General features: G+C 50.1%; 1 protein-coding gene across 2 annotated transcripts in view; it reads left to right on the top strand.

The window, feature by feature from the left end:
• Positions 1-18,183, top strand: part of Ece1 (endothelin converting enzyme 1) — a 98,698-nt gene extending 80,515 nt beyond the window's left edge. Inside the window, exons 8-18 of one of the 2 annotated variants that reach the window (XM_035439498.1) lie at positions 659-801; positions 1,760-1,874; positions 4,120-4,230; positions 4,902-5,000; positions 5,604-5,681; positions 7,786-7,889; positions 12,107-12,217; positions 13,236-13,303; positions 14,319-14,509; positions 15,414-15,509; positions 15,796-18,183. In XM_035439498.1, coding sequence (XP_035295389.1) covers positions 659-801; positions 1,760-1,874; positions 4,120-4,230; positions 4,902-5,000; positions 5,604-5,681; positions 7,786-7,889; positions 12,107-12,217; positions 13,236-13,303; positions 14,319-14,509; positions 15,414-15,509; positions 15,796-15,972 — 1,293 coding nt within the window. In that variant the 3' untranslated portion in view covers positions 15,973-18,183. The remainder of the gene's footprint in view (positions 1-658; positions 802-1,759; positions 1,875-4,119; positions 4,231-4,901; positions 5,001-5,603; positions 5,682-7,785; positions 7,890-12,106; positions 12,218-13,235; positions 13,304-14,318; positions 14,510-15,413; positions 15,510-15,795) is intronic. The other variant, XM_027399777.2, reaches the window with a different exon arrangement.
• The last annotated feature ends 221 nt before the right edge of the window (positions 18,184-18,404 follow it).

Raw genomic sequence — 18,404 nt, 5'->3', positions numbered from 1 at the left:
GGCCTGGAACTCACAGAGATCTGCCTGCCTCAGACTCCTGAATGCTGGGATTAAAGACATGTGCCACCACCTCCCAGCTATCCCCGTTTTTTTTTTTTTTTTAACTATTTAATTATTTTGAGACAGGGTCTCACCATGTAGCCCAGGCTGGCCTAGAACTTGCTCTGTAGACCAGGCTGGTCTCAAACACACAGAGATCCACCTGCATCAGCCTCCTTAGTGCTGGTTTCAAGTGAGGTCTCTTTTTATTTTTATTTATATGCTGGGTATATGCACGCATATGCAGGGACCTGCAGACACCAGAGGAAGGTGTTGGATCTCCCGGGACTGGAGAGACAGGTCGTTGTGAGTCTCCTGACATGGGTGCCAGGTACCAAACTTGAGTTTGGTTCTCGCAGACAACAACAACAACAAGCACTCTTAAACACCAAGTCACTTTGACAGCCCCTCAGATGAGGTCTTGTCACCTGCCCCCTTAGACTGCTTCAGACAGAAACCGGACAGCCAGCCCTGGCTCTGCCATGCGCCCTGGCAGACAGCATCTTACTCTGCCGTTAGTCAGAACTTGATGATGCCTTCTTCTGAGGAATGGCCAGGAGACCTGGGCTGAGGAGGGGGCATGGCCTGGCCACCCTCACACTACCCTCTTCCCTTGCAGACCTTGGCACCCGCCATCAACTGGTTGCCCTTTCTCAACACCATCTTTTACCCGGTGGAGATCAATGAGTCTGAGCCCATCGTGGTCTACGACAAGGAATACCTGGGACAAGTCTCCACTCTCATCAACAACACCGATAAATGGTAAGGGTGCAGAAGGGACAAGGTGGTCTGGGACAGCTCCCTGGCTGGCAGCCCTGCCCTCAGGCATGGTGGGGACAGGTGACATGGGGACTCAGAAAAGGGGCCCTGGATAGGCTTCTGTGTGAGGCTCCTGGTTATGATCGCGGATTTGAATCCCAGCTCCTCCTCTCATAGCTTTGTAACTTTGGGGCGAGTCTCATGTTCCCCAGAGTCCCTCTCCCACCTATAGAGTCAGGCTGTGGAGAGATAGGAGAACTAAGGGAAGGTAGTGCTGACACGTACTGAGGCCCAGTAACGACTAGATACTGTTTATAGTCAGTGACACTTTTTAGATTTTAATGACAAATGTTGGAAGGTATAGGGGGAAAGAGGAGCTCCCAGGATGTGTGTCTATGTGTTCCTGTGTGCACATGGAGAAAGAGAGGTTTCCTGATAGATGGTATTCCTCCCTCATCAGGACCAGATGCTTTACCCATGGCCTTTATCGTCTTCCCACACAACATCCTAGCTCTCTGCAAACGTTTCCCTGGCTGCATAGTAGTCCATCGTATACATATATTTGTTTGGATACATATATTTGTCAGGTGTCTAGGTTAAACAGACATCTTTGTGCTAAGGTGACTTCTTTTAAAGCGTGGTAGGTTTCCTGTACCCTGGAGATGGGTCAGAGGGAGCTGCCAATCATGGAACCTTGAGTCTGGCTCCTTCTAGCTGGGATGGAGTAATATAATCAAGAAGTGGCATTTATTGAGTACCAGCTGCATACAAGTGACTGCATTATACATCAGGGCTTTTCTGTGGCTGGAAAAGCTAGGCTTTCCCTTGAAGAGCTTATGTTCCCTGTGCTTAGAGGGTGGTAAGCATCCGTGTGGGCAGACTAGAGAAGAGCCTACGTCAGAAACTGAGTTGGAAAGGCTGCCCAGGGGTCTCTGAGCTCTCCCCGGTTCTGTCACCACAGCCTGCTCAACAACTACATGATGTGGAACCTGGTTCGGAAAACGAGCTCCTTCCTGGATCAGCGCTTTCAGGATGCCGATGAGAAATTCATGGAGGTCATGTACGGAACCAAGAAGGTGGGTGTGTGTCTGTGTGGGGGGTGGGGTCCTTGGGAGACTATGGTTCTGTTGCAACTATGGCTGTGGGTCTCCTAAGGAAAGAGAATGAAGAGAGCCACTGAAGGGGGGGTGGGCAGCTGCTGTCCATGGGAACACAGGAGGGAACCAGAGCCAACAGAAAGTGGGCAGGAGCGTCTGGAAGGAGGTAAAGATGCTGAGACAAAGAGCAAAGAGGTATCTTAGCAACTAAACTGATTGACAGCAGAGGTGGACTGTAGACTCTTCCTTCAGGCCCTTCACTCTAGTGATGGCTGCTTCCCTTGTGTGGTATGCGATTCTCACAAGCCTGGGAGTGGGGGCCACTATTTTCTTCTCTAAGTTTTCTTTTATTTATTATTGTGTGTGTGTGATGTATGTGTGGATGCATACAATGGTGTGTGTGGAGGTCAGAGGACAATTTGCAGAAGTCAGTTCTCTCCTTCTACCATGGGTTCTGAGAATTCAACTCAGGTCGTCAGACTTGTGCAGCAAGCCCTTTTAGCCACTGAGCCATTTCACCTGCCCTCTTTGTCTTTTCTTGAGACAGAGAGTCTCATGTAGCCCTGGCTGGCCTCCACCTCCCAAGTGCTGGGATTACATGCACCAGCATGTACCCAATTTCCTTCTTTCTTGCCCTAAAAATCCTGTAAGATAAAAATCTACATACAGTTGAGATAAATAGGGTTAGAGAGATGTCTCGGTGGGTAAAAAGTTGGCAATACAAGCATGAGGACCTAAGTTCAAACAATCAGAACCTACAAAGAAGCCAAATGCTGTTATATGCATCTGTAATCCCAGCACTCCTACAGAGAGATCGTAGCCAGAGAGAGGGGAATCGGCAGATGTTTGTGGCCAGCAAACCTGGTGGAACAACAGAGACCCTGCCTGAAAATAGAAAGTGAAGACGAGTGCCCAACCCCTGACCTCCACACCCTCGCTGTTGCATGCCCACACTCACGTGTGAATACACACACAAAACTTCCTTTTAGGAACTTTAAAAATGACACAGCATGCTGTAACTGGTTCAGTGACTTTTCACTAATGACATCACTCAGGTACTCACCACCCCAGTCAAAGTAGAAAATACTCCCAGGACGTTTGAGCTAACAGCCTGGCAGGAAGAGCCTGGATGAGGCACTCACATGCCCACTATGTCAGCTTCTTGTTCTCAGGGTAAACGTGTAGGCCTCATCCATACAGCTGGGTCCTTGACAGTCTGTCCCTGCTGTGACAACTGGCATATTGGGTGTGAAAACCCTGTATTTTGGACAGGTGGTGTGGTACACACCTTTAATGCTGGCACTCGGGAGACAGAAGCAGGAAGATCTCTGTGAGTTTGAGGCCAGCCTAGTCTACAGAGTGAGTTCCAGAACCCTCAGGGCTACACAGAGAAACCCTGTCTCAAAAATAAATAAATAAACAAATAAAAAACCCTCTGTACTTTGATTATCCACACATTGCTGTATGAAACCCATTTTGAGTCGGGCATTGGTGGCTCATGCCTTTGAGCACTCAGGAGGCAAAGGCAGGCGGATCTCTGTGACTTTGAGGCCAGTCTGGTTTTCAAAGAGAGTCTCCAAACCTACAGAGAAACCCTGTCTCGAAAAAACAAAACAAACAAATAAAAAAAATCAGAAAAAACAAAACCCCATTTTGACTATCCATTTCTCTACGATGGGTGTTGCATTGTGTGCAACCTGGGGATGATACGAATCCAGAATGTGAAGGGTTGTTACTGCCCCCTCTCCAAGGTGAGGAGGACCCTGCAGCAGCAGCAGTGTGTGTGTGTGTGTGTGCGTGCGTGCGTGCGTGCGTGCGTGCGTGCGTGCGTGCGTGCGTGTGTGTGTGTGTGTGGTGTTTGATACAGGGTTCCACTCTGTAACTCTGGCTGGCTTGGAACACACTTTGTGGACCAGGCTGATCTCTAACACATGCAGGGGTCACCAATTCCAGGCTGTCATATCTTTTTTTTTCCACTTAAGTACTGGTGATAGAATCTCCAGTTTCATTCATACCAGGCAAGCACTCTACCACTGAGCTGTACCCCGAGTCCTGGGACCCCCAGTCCTGTGTCTTCCTGGTTCAGTGCCTGGAGTAGCCCCCACTGGGTCTCTCTCTGAAGCCCCAAAAGAAAGTACAAGCCCCTGGTGGCACCATTTCCCACATAGAAGGGGCTGGGAGAAAGAGGGCTGAGCCCACTGACACTCACATGTGTGTTTTCCAGACCTGCCTCCCCCGCTGGAAGTTTTGCGTGAGTGACACGGAAAACAACCTGGGCTTTGCCCTGGGCCCCATGTTTGTGAAAGCCACCTTTGCTGAGGACAGCAAAAACATTGTAAGTGCTTCCTGTGCTTAGGGGCATAGGGTTTGAATCCAGTGCGTGCTAGGCAAGCATTCTACCGACTGAGCCACATCCCCAGCCCTTGTTGCTAACAGTGCCAACTGCACAGATAGTATGTCAGTCGGCCATTAACAGACAGACTCCATTCGGAGTCAAGGGCTCTCCGCCTTCAATGCCACCACCCCTGCTGCTGGCTAGTGCCACTCACTGTTCTCTGGAATCTTCCACCTGCCTTTGGCCTCCAGGTCTGGCTATGACACAGTTACCTTCCAGAGCTGTTGTTCTCCGGAGTAGTCGCAACCTTTTTGAAACTGTCCGTCAGAAGCACGTTCTCTAGATTTCAAAGCTCATTCCATTAAAAATGATCTCTTTGCTCCGGTCAGTGTGGGAGAGACTACTTCCTTCTCTGAAGGAATCTCAGTGCACTGGTTCGTGACAGAGGCTCTGAAAAGTCCTGCCACGGAAGCTTTCCCAACTTCCCTAAAGCCTGCCTCATCTTACTTGACCCGTCCTGACAGTGGGAGGCCAGTCTTGCCTTGCTGGATGCTGTCAGGAGAGGACCAATGGGAAACTTGGTTTCTCCCTGACCCGGCACCGGAGGTTAGCTTCTTTAAGTTTAGGTGATGTCAGCCCAGCCCTTACTGGTATGGCATCTGTCCCCTCAGGCCAGTGAGATAATCTCAGAGATCAAGAAGGCATTTGAGGAGAGCCTGAATACCCTGAAGTGGATGGACGAAGACACCAGGAGATCGGCCAAAGAAAAGGTGAGGCTGCCTGGGAGTTCAGCGGGCACCGGGCTGCCAGTACAGAAGCAGAGCCTTCGGTGAGGGAGAAGTTCTGTCCCGTGAAGATGTGTATGGATGCCATTGTGCCCTGTGAGCTTATCCAGACTCTCGACATCCTGAAGCCCACAAGGGCATGATATCAGGAGACCTCTCATAGCAGAAGGGGGAAGGGCAAGGAACATGCACTCCATAGAGGGACCGGACCAACCCTTCCATAAGAACCAGCTCCTGTGGTGGTTAGCCCTCTCTGCCCGCTCATTCCTGCAACCATGGATGCCCTTCATGAGGGCCAAGGAAGGCTGTGTGACATAACCGCCTCTCCTCTCAGCACTGTTCCCCATGGGGTTCAGTTACAGTGCATAGACTTTGGGGGCACACATCCAAGCCATAATGGCTCTCTTGGGGGAAGTGTCATTTCATCAGCATTTACCAGACTCTTTCCAGGAAAAGACGGAGAGGCCCTAAGGAGGCAGGAGGCTAGTCCTGGCTCTCCTCGGCACAGACCCTGAGCCTGGACCACAGAGCTGGGGCAGGCTTGGCCGGCGTTACCTGGCACTCTGTCACTCCATCCTTTCTGTGCAGGCCGATGCCATCTACAACATGATAGGCTACCCCAACTTCATCATGGACCCTAAGGAGCTGGACAAAGTGTTCAATGATGTAAGTGGCTTCCACCTGCTCCTTAAACTCCCTGATGCCCATGTGAGAAAAGGCCAGGGTTGGTCTGATTTAGATGCTGGGGATAACATGGTTATCAGTCTACATCAAAGTGACCTGGGGTGGGGCTTGGAGATGTGGGCATGAGGATGGCTTTCCCTGTTCCTTTGTGTCCTGGGTCAGTGGGGGTCCCTGTCTCCCCAGAGCCACCATCAGCCATTGCTCAGTGGTTGTTACCGGAACACAAGCTGTGTGCCACCCCTAGAAATGGCCAGCTCCAGGAAGTGAGTGGGAAGTAATGGGAAAATGTCTAAGACAGGGTAGCTCAGTGGTAGAGCATGTACTTAGAGCATGTGAGACCATAGTTTCCATCTCCAACATCACAAAACAGAAAAAAAAGAATGGGGGAATAAACAGACATGGTGACACAGGTCTCCGATCCTAGCGCTCCAAAAGCTGGGGTAGCAGGAGCCAGGGTTCAAGGTCATGTTTGGCTACCTGGCAAGTTCAAGTCCAGCCTGGACTATAGGGTAGACCCTATCTCAAACAAACAAATGAAAAGAGTAAGGGAAGTGCTGGAGAGCTGGCTTGGTGGTTAAGAGCCCACACTGCTCTTGCAGAGGACCTGGGTTGACTTCTTAGCACCCATGTTGGGCAGCTCATAATTGCCTGCAACTCCAGCTCCAGGGGATCTGACTGCTTCTCACCTGTGTGTGGGCACCCTTGCACACACACGTGTGTACGTACACACACATACACACACACACATAGGAATTTTTAAAATGATTACTTGGAAGAAATGAAGAAAGAAAGCAGATCTTCAAAGGCACAATGAGAAACAGTGAGCCCTCACCCCCTGCTGCTCGCAGACATCCTCCTGCCCCTGCCTGGGTCCTTTCTTCCTTCCTCAGACTTTTGGTTTTGACCTTGAAACGCTAAAGGAAAGAGGAAGCATACACCCCAGGGATATTTTAAAGCTTAGTTTAGGCAGCAAGGGGTAATTGTCATCCCTGCCACTTGGAGCCGTCAGCCAGTCAACCGCTTTGAGCGGACTTCGGTTTGAGCCACTGGATTGGGTCTTCCATGTTCTCAGGATTGAGAGTTGTCAGTTGGGGCACTTTTGACATGACAGTAGCCTCACCTTGTGGTTATATTTAAAACCCAAATCTGTTAAAATTCCCTCTGAGGCTGAGGCTCTGTCTGCAGCTGGATTCCTTGAGAATCATTTCAAGTGCTCTCTGGTAGGTATCAGGATGTCAGAGCCAAGGACTTCTGGAGGCCTCCAAGTGCTGCACCTGGGACCTGACTCCTCAGCTGTTTCCCTTAGCTAGGAAGATCTAGAATGTATCTAAGCATGAACTCTGCATTTCTCTGGGACAGATAATCCAGGCTTCGTGTTGAGGGTACAGCTGAGTGGGTGTTGAGGGGTATCTGAGGGTGTGTGCCCCTCCCCCACTTCTGAGATAGAGTTTAGCTCCAGGCATTAGGTCTGTGCTGTTCACAGGGACCTATTTAATTAAATTAATTATTTTATTTACTGACTCAGAGCCAGGGTCTTATGTAGCCCGGGCTAGCCTTGAACTCTTTGTGGCCAAGGCTCACCTTCAACTTCTGATCCTCCCGCCTCTGCCTCTCAGGTGCTGGGATCACAGGCATGCACCACCATTCCAGTTTATGAATGCTGGGGATTGAATGCAGCCCCACCCCCAGCTTCGTTCATGCTAGACAAACAGTCTACCAGTTGAGCTACACCCCAGCCCAATTAAATTAAAATGCAAGAGCCACACAAAGCACATGTAAAATGCTTCATAGCTAGTGTTTGCCTTATTGGCTAGGACAGGCATAGGATAGCTATGTCTGTCAGTGCTGGGCATATTCCAGCGAAGTCCCAAATGCTGCAGCAGGGCATCTCACCTCACCATGACGCTCTCGGGCATCCCTGGGCGATGCTTTTAGTGTTTTTGAAGAGGAAGGTCAAGGCCAACGGAGACTGTAAGCCTGCAGCCCTGAGCGTCCTTGCCGGCCTGTAGACCAATCGCTTGGCTGCGGGGGTGGGGCCTCGGTTCCTGGACATGCTCTGATCTCTGATTCTGCTTTGCTTCCCCAGTACACCGCAGTTCCCGATCTCTACTTTGAGAACGCCATGCGCTTTTTCAACTTCTCCTGGAGGGTCACGGCCGACCAGCTCAGGAAAGCCCCCAACAGAGATCAGTGAGTTCCCCAAGGTGTGGGCTCCTTGCACGGGGAGACCCAGAGTGACCTGGGGTGGGTGGAATGTGACATCATCACTTGCTCGCCACGAGCCAGAAACACCGTCTGAGGAATGGAGACAGTGGAGCTCCCATTTGGCAGATGTAGAGACCAACAGCTACAACTGTTCAGCTGTGCTGTACCGCAGCAGCCGCAGCATGGGGGAACTTTTTCACCAACACAACCTTTTGTGCCAGGGTGTGGCTCAGTGGTGGACTGCGTGCCCGGCAAGTGCAAGGACCTAAGTTTGATCCCCAGCACTACAAAAACAAATCCCAGAATGAGACCTGGTGTCTGTCTTTTACTGTTTTGAGATTGGGGCTTTAGTATGTTGTCCAGGCTAGCCTTGAACTCGGGCCTCAGAATCCCCAGGGCCCAAACAACAGGTGCAAGGTGCTGCACACAACTTTGGGTGTGTTAGTATTTTATTTAGTTTAGAAACAACAAAAAAGGTCTTTGCTTTAGAAGTGTGAGGGCTCTGTGCATTTGTCACCTCTCCTCGGTACTGGCAGAGAGACAAAGGGACCCTGGGGCATGTCCCACCCACCAGTTTAGCCAAATTAGCAAGCTCCAGGTACCATGAGAGACCTTGTCTCAAAAAAATTACGGTGGACAGCAACAGAGGAAGACATTCAGCAGTGACCTCTGGCCTCTACACACACACACACACACACACACACACACACACACACACACAGGTTAAATGTAGGTTCCTGAGCTAAGCACATATATTATACCCATAGGTAGAGCAACTTGTCTGGTGTGCCTGAAGCCCTAGGTTCTATCCCCAGGTCACAAAACATAAACAACACAAAACAAAATAAAAACAAACAAATGAATGAACAGAATCTCTTGAGGAAAGTCAGGCACCCTCTCAGCTCCGTCCTATATTACCTTCTCCATCCCAAAAGCATTCTGCAGAATTAACCTTCTAATGACAACTCCTCTTTGCCTCTGGCGCCCCCTTGTGGACAAGAGGTTCAGAACGCTGTTTCCTCTGTGACTTCAGTGGTACTTCCTAAAGCATGGCTTTGAAGCCAGTTCATCTAGTTCATCTGATCTTAAATTTAACTTGGTCTTTCAGCTAACTTTTGTTATGCACCCATGAATATATCTGTGGTTATTTGGATATAGATGTGATGTGGTAAATTTCTCGATATCTTTACATGACTTAATGACACCAGAAAAATACCTCTGTGGTGCGCACTGGGAGGAAACATAGTGACTGGACTCATGTGCAAAATGTCCTTTCTCTTTTGCCATTCTTCGTTGGCTCTCCCCTCTGCACCAGGAAAACACAGAGATGCCAGCTATTTGATTCAGTTCATGTGGTTAATTACAACCGTTTTTTGGTCTTAGGACCCTTCCATATGCTTAAAAAAATTAATACTCGGGGCTGGAGAGATGGCTCAGAGGTTAAGAGTACTGACTGTTCTTCCAGAGGTCCTGAGTTCAATTCCCAGAAACCTCATGGTGGCTCACAACCATCTGTAATGAGACCTGGTACCCTCTTCTGGCCAGCAGGTGTATATGCAGGCAGAAAACTATACATAATAAATAAATCTTAAAAAAAAAAAATACTCCATCCCCAGATCTGCGAGTGTAACCAGGTGATAGAGTGTTTGCCTAGCATGGTCAAACCTTGGCACCTCATAAAAAACAGGGTGATGGGGGCTACAGAGATTGAGAAAATTGGCTGCTCTTCCAGAGGGCCCAGGTTCAGTTCCCAGCACCCCCATGGCAGCTCACAACTGTCTGTAACTCCAGTTTCAGAGGACCTAACACCCTCACACAGACATACATGCAGGCAAAACACCAATGTACAAAAAAATAAAGTTTAAAATACATGGGTGATGCACACACCTGCAATTTCAGAACTTAAGGGGTGGAGGGAGGAGGAACAGGAGAAGAAAATCACCCCTGCTACATAACAAATTCTAGTCCAGCCTTGAGAAAATGAAACATAGTCTCAAACAAAATAAAACCAGACACCCAGAAAGCTCTTACAACATGGATTCCTTTTGGTTTTATGAAAAGTTTATGAGATGAATATTTTTCTCAAAAATATCTTATGTACAGGGCATGGTAGCACACACCTTTAATCCAAACACTCAGGAGGCAGTGACAGACACGTCTCTATGAATTTGAGGCTAGCCTGGTAGAATTCCATGCCAGCTAGGGCTACACAGTGAGACCCTATCTCTTTCTAATGAGAGTAGGAGAGATTAGATGGCTCAGCAGTTAAGAACACATCCTGGCTGGGCGGTTGTGGTTCATGCCTTTAATCACAGCACTCAGGAATCAGAGGCAGGCAGATATCTGAGTTCGAGGCCAGCCTGGACTACAGAGCAAGTTCCAGGACTGCCAGGACTGTTATATAAAGAAAACTTGTTACAGAAAACAAAAAAAAGAAAAGAAAGAAAGAAAAAAGAATACATCCTATTGCTAGATATGATGGTGCACACCTTTAATCCAAGCACTCAGGAGGCAGGGGCCTGCCTGGTCTACAGAGACAGTTCCAGGACAGCCAAGGCTACAAAAAGAAACACTGTCTCAGAAAAAAACCAAAAACATATCCTACTTTCCTAGGAACCCAAATATAGTTCTCAGCACCTCTGGCCTCCATGGACACCTGCATACACCCACACATAGGCTGAACATGCACACATAAATAAAATACATTTTCAGTTTTGTTTAATTATATATGAGTGTTTTGCCTGCTTGCCTCTCTGTCTGTGTGTGTACCAAGTGCATGCCTGGTGCCCAGAGAGGTCAGAAGACAGGTCAGATCCTCTAGAACTGGAGTCACAGATAGCCATGACACCATATGGTGATTAGAAGCAAACCCAGGTCCCCTAAAATACAAATCTCTCTCTCTCTCTCTCTCTCTCTCTCTCTCTCTCTCTCTCTCTCTCTCTCTCTCTCTCTCTCTCTCTCTCTCTGTGTGTGTGTGTGTGTGTGTGTGTGTGTGTGTGTGTGTGTGTGTGTGATAAAAGCAGAGGTATCGCACATTTCTTTTCAGGACACAGTGTAGGGGTGGAATCAGGGTGCTCCTCTGCCACTGAACTATACCACAACCTCTTCAGATTTCTTTAATTCTGGTTTAATTCTGGATTCTCATGTCGGCCTCTACATTCATCTGCTATAAAATGTTGTTTTGAAGGAGAGATAGAAAAGCCAGCCTCACGTGGACATACGGTTAGGAAGGAGGAATATTTATTCTTATTATTTTTGTTTTGGTTTTTTGATTTCTGAGACAGGGTCTCTCTTTTTTTGGTTTTTCAAGACAGGGTTTCTCTGTGTAGCTTTGGAGCCTATCCTGGCACTTGCTCTGGAGACCAGGCTGGCCTCGAACTCACAGAGATTCGCCTGCCTCTGCCTCCCGAGTGCTGGGATTAAAGGCATGTGCTACCAGCACCTGGCATATTTCTGTTTCTTTTATAATAAAAAAATAGCTGGGCAGTGGTGTCACACACCTTTATTCCCAGCACTTGAGAGTCAGAGGAAGTGGATCTCTGTGAGTTTGAGGCCAGCCTGGTCCACAAAGCAAGTTTCTGGACAGGCAAAGCTAACAGAGAAACCCTGTCACAAAAAATAAAACAAAAAAACAGATTTTTAAGCTTTATTTTTGAGACAAGGTTTCTCTGTGTAACAGCCTTGGCTGTCCTGGAACTCGCTTTGTAACCCAGGCTGGCCTCGAACTCACAGAGATTCGCCTGCCTCTGCCTCCCGAGTGCTGGGATTAAAGGTGTGCGCTACCAACACCCGGCTTGCTTCTAGCTCTTGAACGGTGGGATTACAGGCATGTACTACCATCCCCATTTATGCAGGGTTAGGAATTGATCCCAGGACTTTGTACAATTTAGACAAACACTTCCCCATTCTGAACTACATCTCTAGCCCCAGAATCCACTTTTATCCATTTGTGTGTTTGTTTGTTTGAGACAGAGTCTCTATTGTATAGTCCCAGCTGTCCTGGAACTCACTCTGTAGACCAGGCTGGCATCAAACTCACAGAAATCCACCTGCCTCTGCCCCCCAATGTGGCCGGATAAAAGCTTGTACCACCACGCCCAGCTCAGGTTCCACATTTAAAGACCCTTGACGATGGTCTCTAAGCCATGCCCACCTCCCCTTCCAGGTTTGCCAGAGGTCTCATGTGTGCTTGTGGCTTGCAGGTGGAGTATGACGCCACCCATGGTGAATGCTTACTACTCGCCCACCAAGAACGAGATTGTGTTTCCAGCTGGAATCCTGCAGGCACCGTTCTACACCCGCTCTTCACCCAAGTAGGTCATGTCTGCTGCTCTTATCCCAACTGTTCACCAATCTCAGCAACCCCCAAGCCAGTCTGGCCCAGACCCCATAGCCAACCACTTAGCCAGCCAGTCACCTTGGGCCATTGCTGCCCAGAAGCCCAGGATGCCAGAAACTGGGAGACAGAGATAGTGCATGAAAATCTGTGGTCCCAGGCCCTTCCCTTCTGGCCTCTCTTGGCTCTAATGTCCCTGCATAGTGGGGCTTGGAGGAGCACGTCATGGAGTCAGGATCTCTCTGGACAGCATCTTAAAACACAGCTGGGGCTTGAGAGATGACAAGGGGTTAAGAGCACTGACTGCTCTTCCAGAGATCCTGAGTTCAATTCCCGGCAACTACATGGTGGCTTACAACCACCTGGAATGAGATCTGGTGCCCTCTGCTGGCATGCAGGCAGAAGACTGAATACATAATAAATAATTAAAATCTTAAAAAAAAAAAAAAAAAAAAAACACAGCTGGGGGGCTGGAGAGATGGCTCAGAGGTTAAGAGCACTGACTGCTCTTCCAGAGGTTCTGAGTTCAATTCCCAGCAACCACATGGTGGCTCACAACCTATCTATAATGAGACCTGGTGCCCTCTTCCAGCCTGCAGGCAGAACATTGTATACATAATAAATAAAATCTTTAAAAAAAACAAAAACTACAGCTTGAGGGCAGACATTATACCTGTGTCTCAGGCAGGCAGGCTTTGAAAGCCACAGCCCTGGGTTTGAATCCCAGGCTAGGTATAAACTGTGTGACACTTAGGCAGACAGGCTGGCCTGGCCCCAGTCTAAATTCATTCATGAGTATTAAGACCCAGCTCTGCTGAGGTGATTTACTCGTGCATGGCTCCCAGAGGGCATAGTCAACTGTGGCTAACTCTGCCCAGCCTCCTGCTGTCTCCAGGAGCCACATTCCCAGAAAGCCCTCTGGGGGACTCTACCATGTCTTGGGATCAGAGGTCACCTAGCTGGGCTTCACCTTCACCTGTGTGTTCCTCCTCCAGCGCCTTGAACTTTGGTGGCATTGGTGTCGTGGTGGGCCATGAGCTGACTCATGCTTTCGACGATCAAGGTACACACTGCTTGAGGCCCCCATTCAGGCAGAACCCTCCAGCTTCCTGCTCCCCACCCCAATCTGTTTCCTGGTCCCTTTACTTCTAAGGATCTTAGTACAGAAGGATCGGTGTTCGAAGCTAGGCTCTGCTGCCTTTGGTATGAGCTTCTTACAATAGTCCCCTTGCAGGTCGACACCTTTCTTCTCTCTGCTGGGAACGTGAGGATTCCGTGTAGTGGTGGGAAGGTTGGGGTTACTGTGAAGCCCCTGTTCATGGAAACTGCTTTTACTCAGAGGCTGGCAATAGTGTTCAGCAGGGAGTGTGCAGTTCTCTACAGAACTCGCCAGACAGTTCCCAAATAACCACACAGAGACATATTAATAGCTCAGTTTGTCACTAGCTCTTATAACTTAAATTAACCTGTATTTCCTATCTAGGCTCTGCCACATGGTGGTACCTTTTCTCAGTATGACAAGTTTATCTCCTGCTTCCCAAGTATCTCCTCTCAACTCCTGAGAGTCCTCTTCTTTTTCTCATCTCTTTTTGTCTGCCAGTCCCACCTAACCTCTCCCTGTCCACCTATTGGCCAATCAGCTTCTTTATTAAACCAGTCACAGTGACATAATTTAAAGGAATATTCCACACTCTACCATTCTAGAAACTTCTCTGGTCTGACTGTAGTCAGAGAAATGATAGTCAAACCCTCATCATTAACTAATAGCCAGGCTCCAAGTGATTGCCTCCTGCTTTGGGGACCTCATAGCCCAGAAGGGAAAGCTGGGGCCTGCCTGTGATCCTGGCCCTGCCAGCCCTGACTAGGAATGTATTCCTTGGGGTTAGGGGTCCTTAGCCAGTATTAAAAGCCAACCCAATCCTCTGTGCCCTTGAACTTGCCATCAGTAGCCTGGATGGTTTTCCTGGGTGGTCTCTGGTATGATTGGCCAAGCTTCCATCCCATAGGTTGATTAGTCCCATCCGTGTGGCCTGGAGGATGGCAGGTCCCACTGTGTGACCACTGTCCTCGCTCCACAGGTCGGGAGTATGACAAGGACGGGAACCTGCGACCCTGGTGGAAGAACTCATCCGTGGAGGCATTCAAGCAGCAGACTGAGTGCATGGTTCAGCAATACAGCAACTACAGCGTGAATGGGGAGCCCGTGAATGGTCGGCACACCCTTGGCGAGAACATCGCTGACAACGGGGGACTTAAGGCAGCCTACAAGGTATGTGTGCTCCCCCTGGGTCTGAGTCTGTTCAAGGGTCTCCTCAGTAGAGGATCAGTACAACAGCAGTTCCATGAGCCTTGGTTTGCTGGGGTGATAAATGGGGTAGAGTGACTAAATGTTGACTGAGAGAGCTGTGAGCATCAGAACTCAGCCTTTAGAAGGCTTCTGCTGGAACCTGCCTTCCTGAGACACAGGGCAGGACCAGGCCCACTGCACAGCCTGGCCAATCTTCCCAGAAGCCACTACCACTTCAGACAGGAGGGGCCTGCATGGGAGAGGGACTGTATCGGTCACGTCTCTCATTGGGACAAAACGCCTGACAACTTGAGGAACAAAGGACTTGTTCTGGTTTGCAATGGCTGATAGTCTGTCATGGTGGGAAGGTGAGGTGGCAGGAGTGGGGGAGCGGGGAAGCTGACCAGCCACATTGCCTCTGCAGTTAGGATTTAGAAAGTTCATCTGTTAACCAAATGTTCAAACATGTGAGCCTATGGGGGCATTTCACATTCAGATCACAACAGGGACACTGAGAGGGTTCTGGGTTCGAGTCCCAGGGCTAGCATAACTGACCTGAGTTGCGAGGCTGAGAACTCTTAGCTTTTCTCCCAAGTGCTGGGATTAAAGACATGTGCCACCACTGCCCGGCGCTGTGTTGAGTTTGAGATGTATTATGGGTATCTGGCCGGGTGTACACTGGAGAGAGGCTGGAATGGGAAGCAAAGAGTTGACAGCTGGCATGATGGAGTGTGTGTGTTTTAGGCTATAGGATTGAACTCATCCCCTTTTGAAGGAGAACATAGAAGGAAGCCGACGCCCAGGCACCCACCTCTGCCCCTGAACCTGCATACGTGGCCCATAATCACCTCCACCATGTCTCGACTCTGCTTTTCTCTCCTCCCAGGCTTACCAGAACTGGGTGAAGAAGAACGGAGCCGAGCAGACACTACCCACCCTGGGTCTCACCAACAACCAGCTCTTCTTCCTGGGATTTGCACAGGTGAGCTCATTGGGAGCAAAGGCGGGTGTGCTCCATCGTGGGCAGTACAAGAGCTCCAGAGCCAAAGGCAGGTTCCCCTCAAATGGCACCTTCCTAAATCAGCGGACTGCCTTTGGGACATTCCCCTATACAAAGGCAAGGTGCAGGGAAGGGCAGAAATCCACTTGGAGGTCCTCCTGGCTCCCTGAGATCTCAGGATCGTTCTGCTGCTGTCATGGTGGGGCCAATGGAGCAGCTTCAGGGCCCCACGGTGACCCCAGATTCCCCTTTTCTACCCCACCCCAAGGTCTGGTGCTCCGTCCGCACACCTGAGAGCTCCCATGAAGGCCTCATCACCGACCCGCACAGCCCCTCCCGCTTTCGGGTCATCGGCTCTGTCTCTAATTCCAAGGAGTTCTCAGAACACTTTCACTGCCCTCCTGGCTCCCCCATGAACCCTCAGCACAAATGCGAAGTCTGGTAAGGGCAGCAGCCCAGGGAGCACTTACAGAAGAAGGGAAGGGGTCTGCAGCCAGCTCCTTCCAGCCTCCAGGCCACCGCCAGCCCCTCAGCTGCCTCGGGCCCCTTCCCACCCTGGAGGGTATGCATCCATCTTGTCTAAGCCTTTGATGGAGGGTCATAGCTTGAACCCAAGATCTGACCCCCGTGAGGACCTGGCATCCCAGACACCCATGTGTGATGCTGGGGGGCGTTTATGTGTCCAGCTGCTGGGCCTCACACTGACAACGGCCATGGGACACAGTCCCTCGTCCACTTTCAATGCCAGTTATACCACAATACCACTGTGTCAAATGCTTTAAAGATATATTTTTGGGGAGACTATTTTTTAAGCATTATGGAATACACTGGAAATCTTCAGGGAAAAATGCATTTAAAACACTTTTTTTTTTTTAAGGAAAGACTAGTATATTTATTATGTTCTCTTTTTCTAAGTAATCTGTGGACAAAGGAAGCCCCACTGATTCACCCCAGGGGACCCCAGGCTGCTGAGCAAGCCCCCATGCTTGAGCACTACTTTAGCCCATTGTTGGGGTGATTGCTTCTGTAGTCACCCGTGCAGACAGGAGATGCAGGCCAGGCAGAGGGAGGAGCCAGCTGAGAGGCCTACCTTCTGGGTGTGACCTTCTCAGCTCACCGGCCCTGTCTCTGGAATCCAGCCATAGGAACCCCAACAAGGATGGGCTGATACCCAAAGTTGATAGCTGTGGCAGCACGACGAGGCCAGAGTAGGGGCCTCCTATGGGGCCCCTGAGCAATCTGGACTAGACCATAGGAGCCCCTTGGGACTGAGACACCCCCCCCATTAGATGCACACTGTTCTCCGAAGATGTCTTTCTTTCCATCCCACCTCTTCTGGCCTTGGGGACCTGTGGCCTCTCTGTAGCAATTCCAATATCCTGAAGTGGTCTGCTTTGCTGACCCTTGGCACCATGATAAAGGAAAAGGGAAAGTAGTCCAGTTCTTTCTCCAAGCTCTGTAGCCCAGAGTTGCCTGGCCTGGTTCCCAGGACCCATTCTCTAGTGCCTTAACCGAGGCTGTGGCCCCTGAACTCCACCAAGGAGGCAGCCCCTGCCTGAAGCCCTTGGCTTTCTCCATGGAATCCCAAGTGTCCTGACTAAAAGCCAACACCATAGCCCCTCTCCCAGGAGGGTTACCATCCCAGCTTGCCTATGGGGCAGCCATTCCAGATGGCCAGTGCTGGGAACTGTTGACCTCTCTCAGGCTTCCAGCCTCCCTTGGCACTGGAGTTGAATTAAACCAGTTCTTTTAGGTGGCGGGTTTCCTCTCATGGGGGTTGGGGGAGCGTCTGTGAGCCAGAGGAGGCTTCGGATGAAAGGTTCCCAGCCCCATCTGGCCTACAGGGAAGTCACCCGATAGTAGATGTATGGGTTCCCGCTAGGTGGCGCTCACTGTGGTTCTCATGATGGCTGTAGGGAGGCAAGCCTCTGTGAGCTGTGAGTCCAGTGGTGACACCACTTGGCAGGCCATGCTCCCACATTGCACAGCACCCCCCTCCCCCATACCGTAGTCCTTCTTGGCCAGGAAGCCCAGAAATGCTGACTTGGCCCTGCTCGTTTTGGGTTAGCCTTAGCCCTGGGGCAGGGAGCTGCAAACTGGCCCCTGACAATGTCCCTGATCCCTGTAAGCATGTTCAAGGTCTCGTAGCTCTTCTGGGAAAGATTACACAGGAAGTAGGAAGGTGAGTGGAACCATGCCCTGCCACATGGAGGTGGGCCTTCTGGGCCCACAGCCTCTGCCCCTCCTGCTCCGTCCTCTTGCCTCCCTGTGGAGAGGCAGTCCTGGAAAGAGGCCAGCACGGGTATGTAGAAGCAGGATCCTGAGCTGGGGTTCAGCAATACAGTTACTGCTCAGGGGGTGCAAGGCAGCCGCAGCAGAAAGGCCCAGGCTGAGCAGAGATGGATGGGTACAAAAGCGGCAGCCACCGGCCCCACCTCCCACCCCCACCCCCGCCCTGCGCCCTCCAGAGATTTGAGGAAGGCAGAAGTGAGAAGGGCAGCTGCTCTCAGAAAGACCCCTGCTCTCAAGCCTGGGAGCTTCCCTGCAGGTACAAGGACATAGGGTTTGGAGCTGGGGAATCTATTTTTTGTATTATTATGTTTTGTGCTACTGTAGTTTTGGTGTGGCACTATTGTAATTAAAATAAAGTACTTGTACCAAGTGCCATGTGTATGAATGTTCGATCTTATTGGGTGATGTGTTTCCTGTGGGAGCATGAGATGGACCTCCCTTGGCTTCTCTGCCTCTTAAACTCCTTCCCGTCCTTCAAGGCCCCACACAATAGCAACTCCTCCAGGAAGCCCTTTCTCGCCTCCTAGTCCACACAGGCTTCTATTTCCAACTAGGGTGTGTGGGTTTGCTGAGCCAACACAGAAA

This window comes from Cricetulus griseus, chromosome 2 (genome assembly GCF_003668045.3).
Source record: "Cricetulus griseus strain 17A/GY chromosome 2, alternate assembly CriGri-PICRH-1.0, whole genome shotgun sequence".
Lineage (NCBI taxonomy): Eukaryota > Metazoa > Chordata > Mammalia > Rodentia > Cricetidae > Cricetulus > Cricetulus griseus.
The sequence above is the reverse complement of the archived record's forward strand: the minus strand, read 5'-3'. Positions and strand labels throughout refer to the sequence as shown.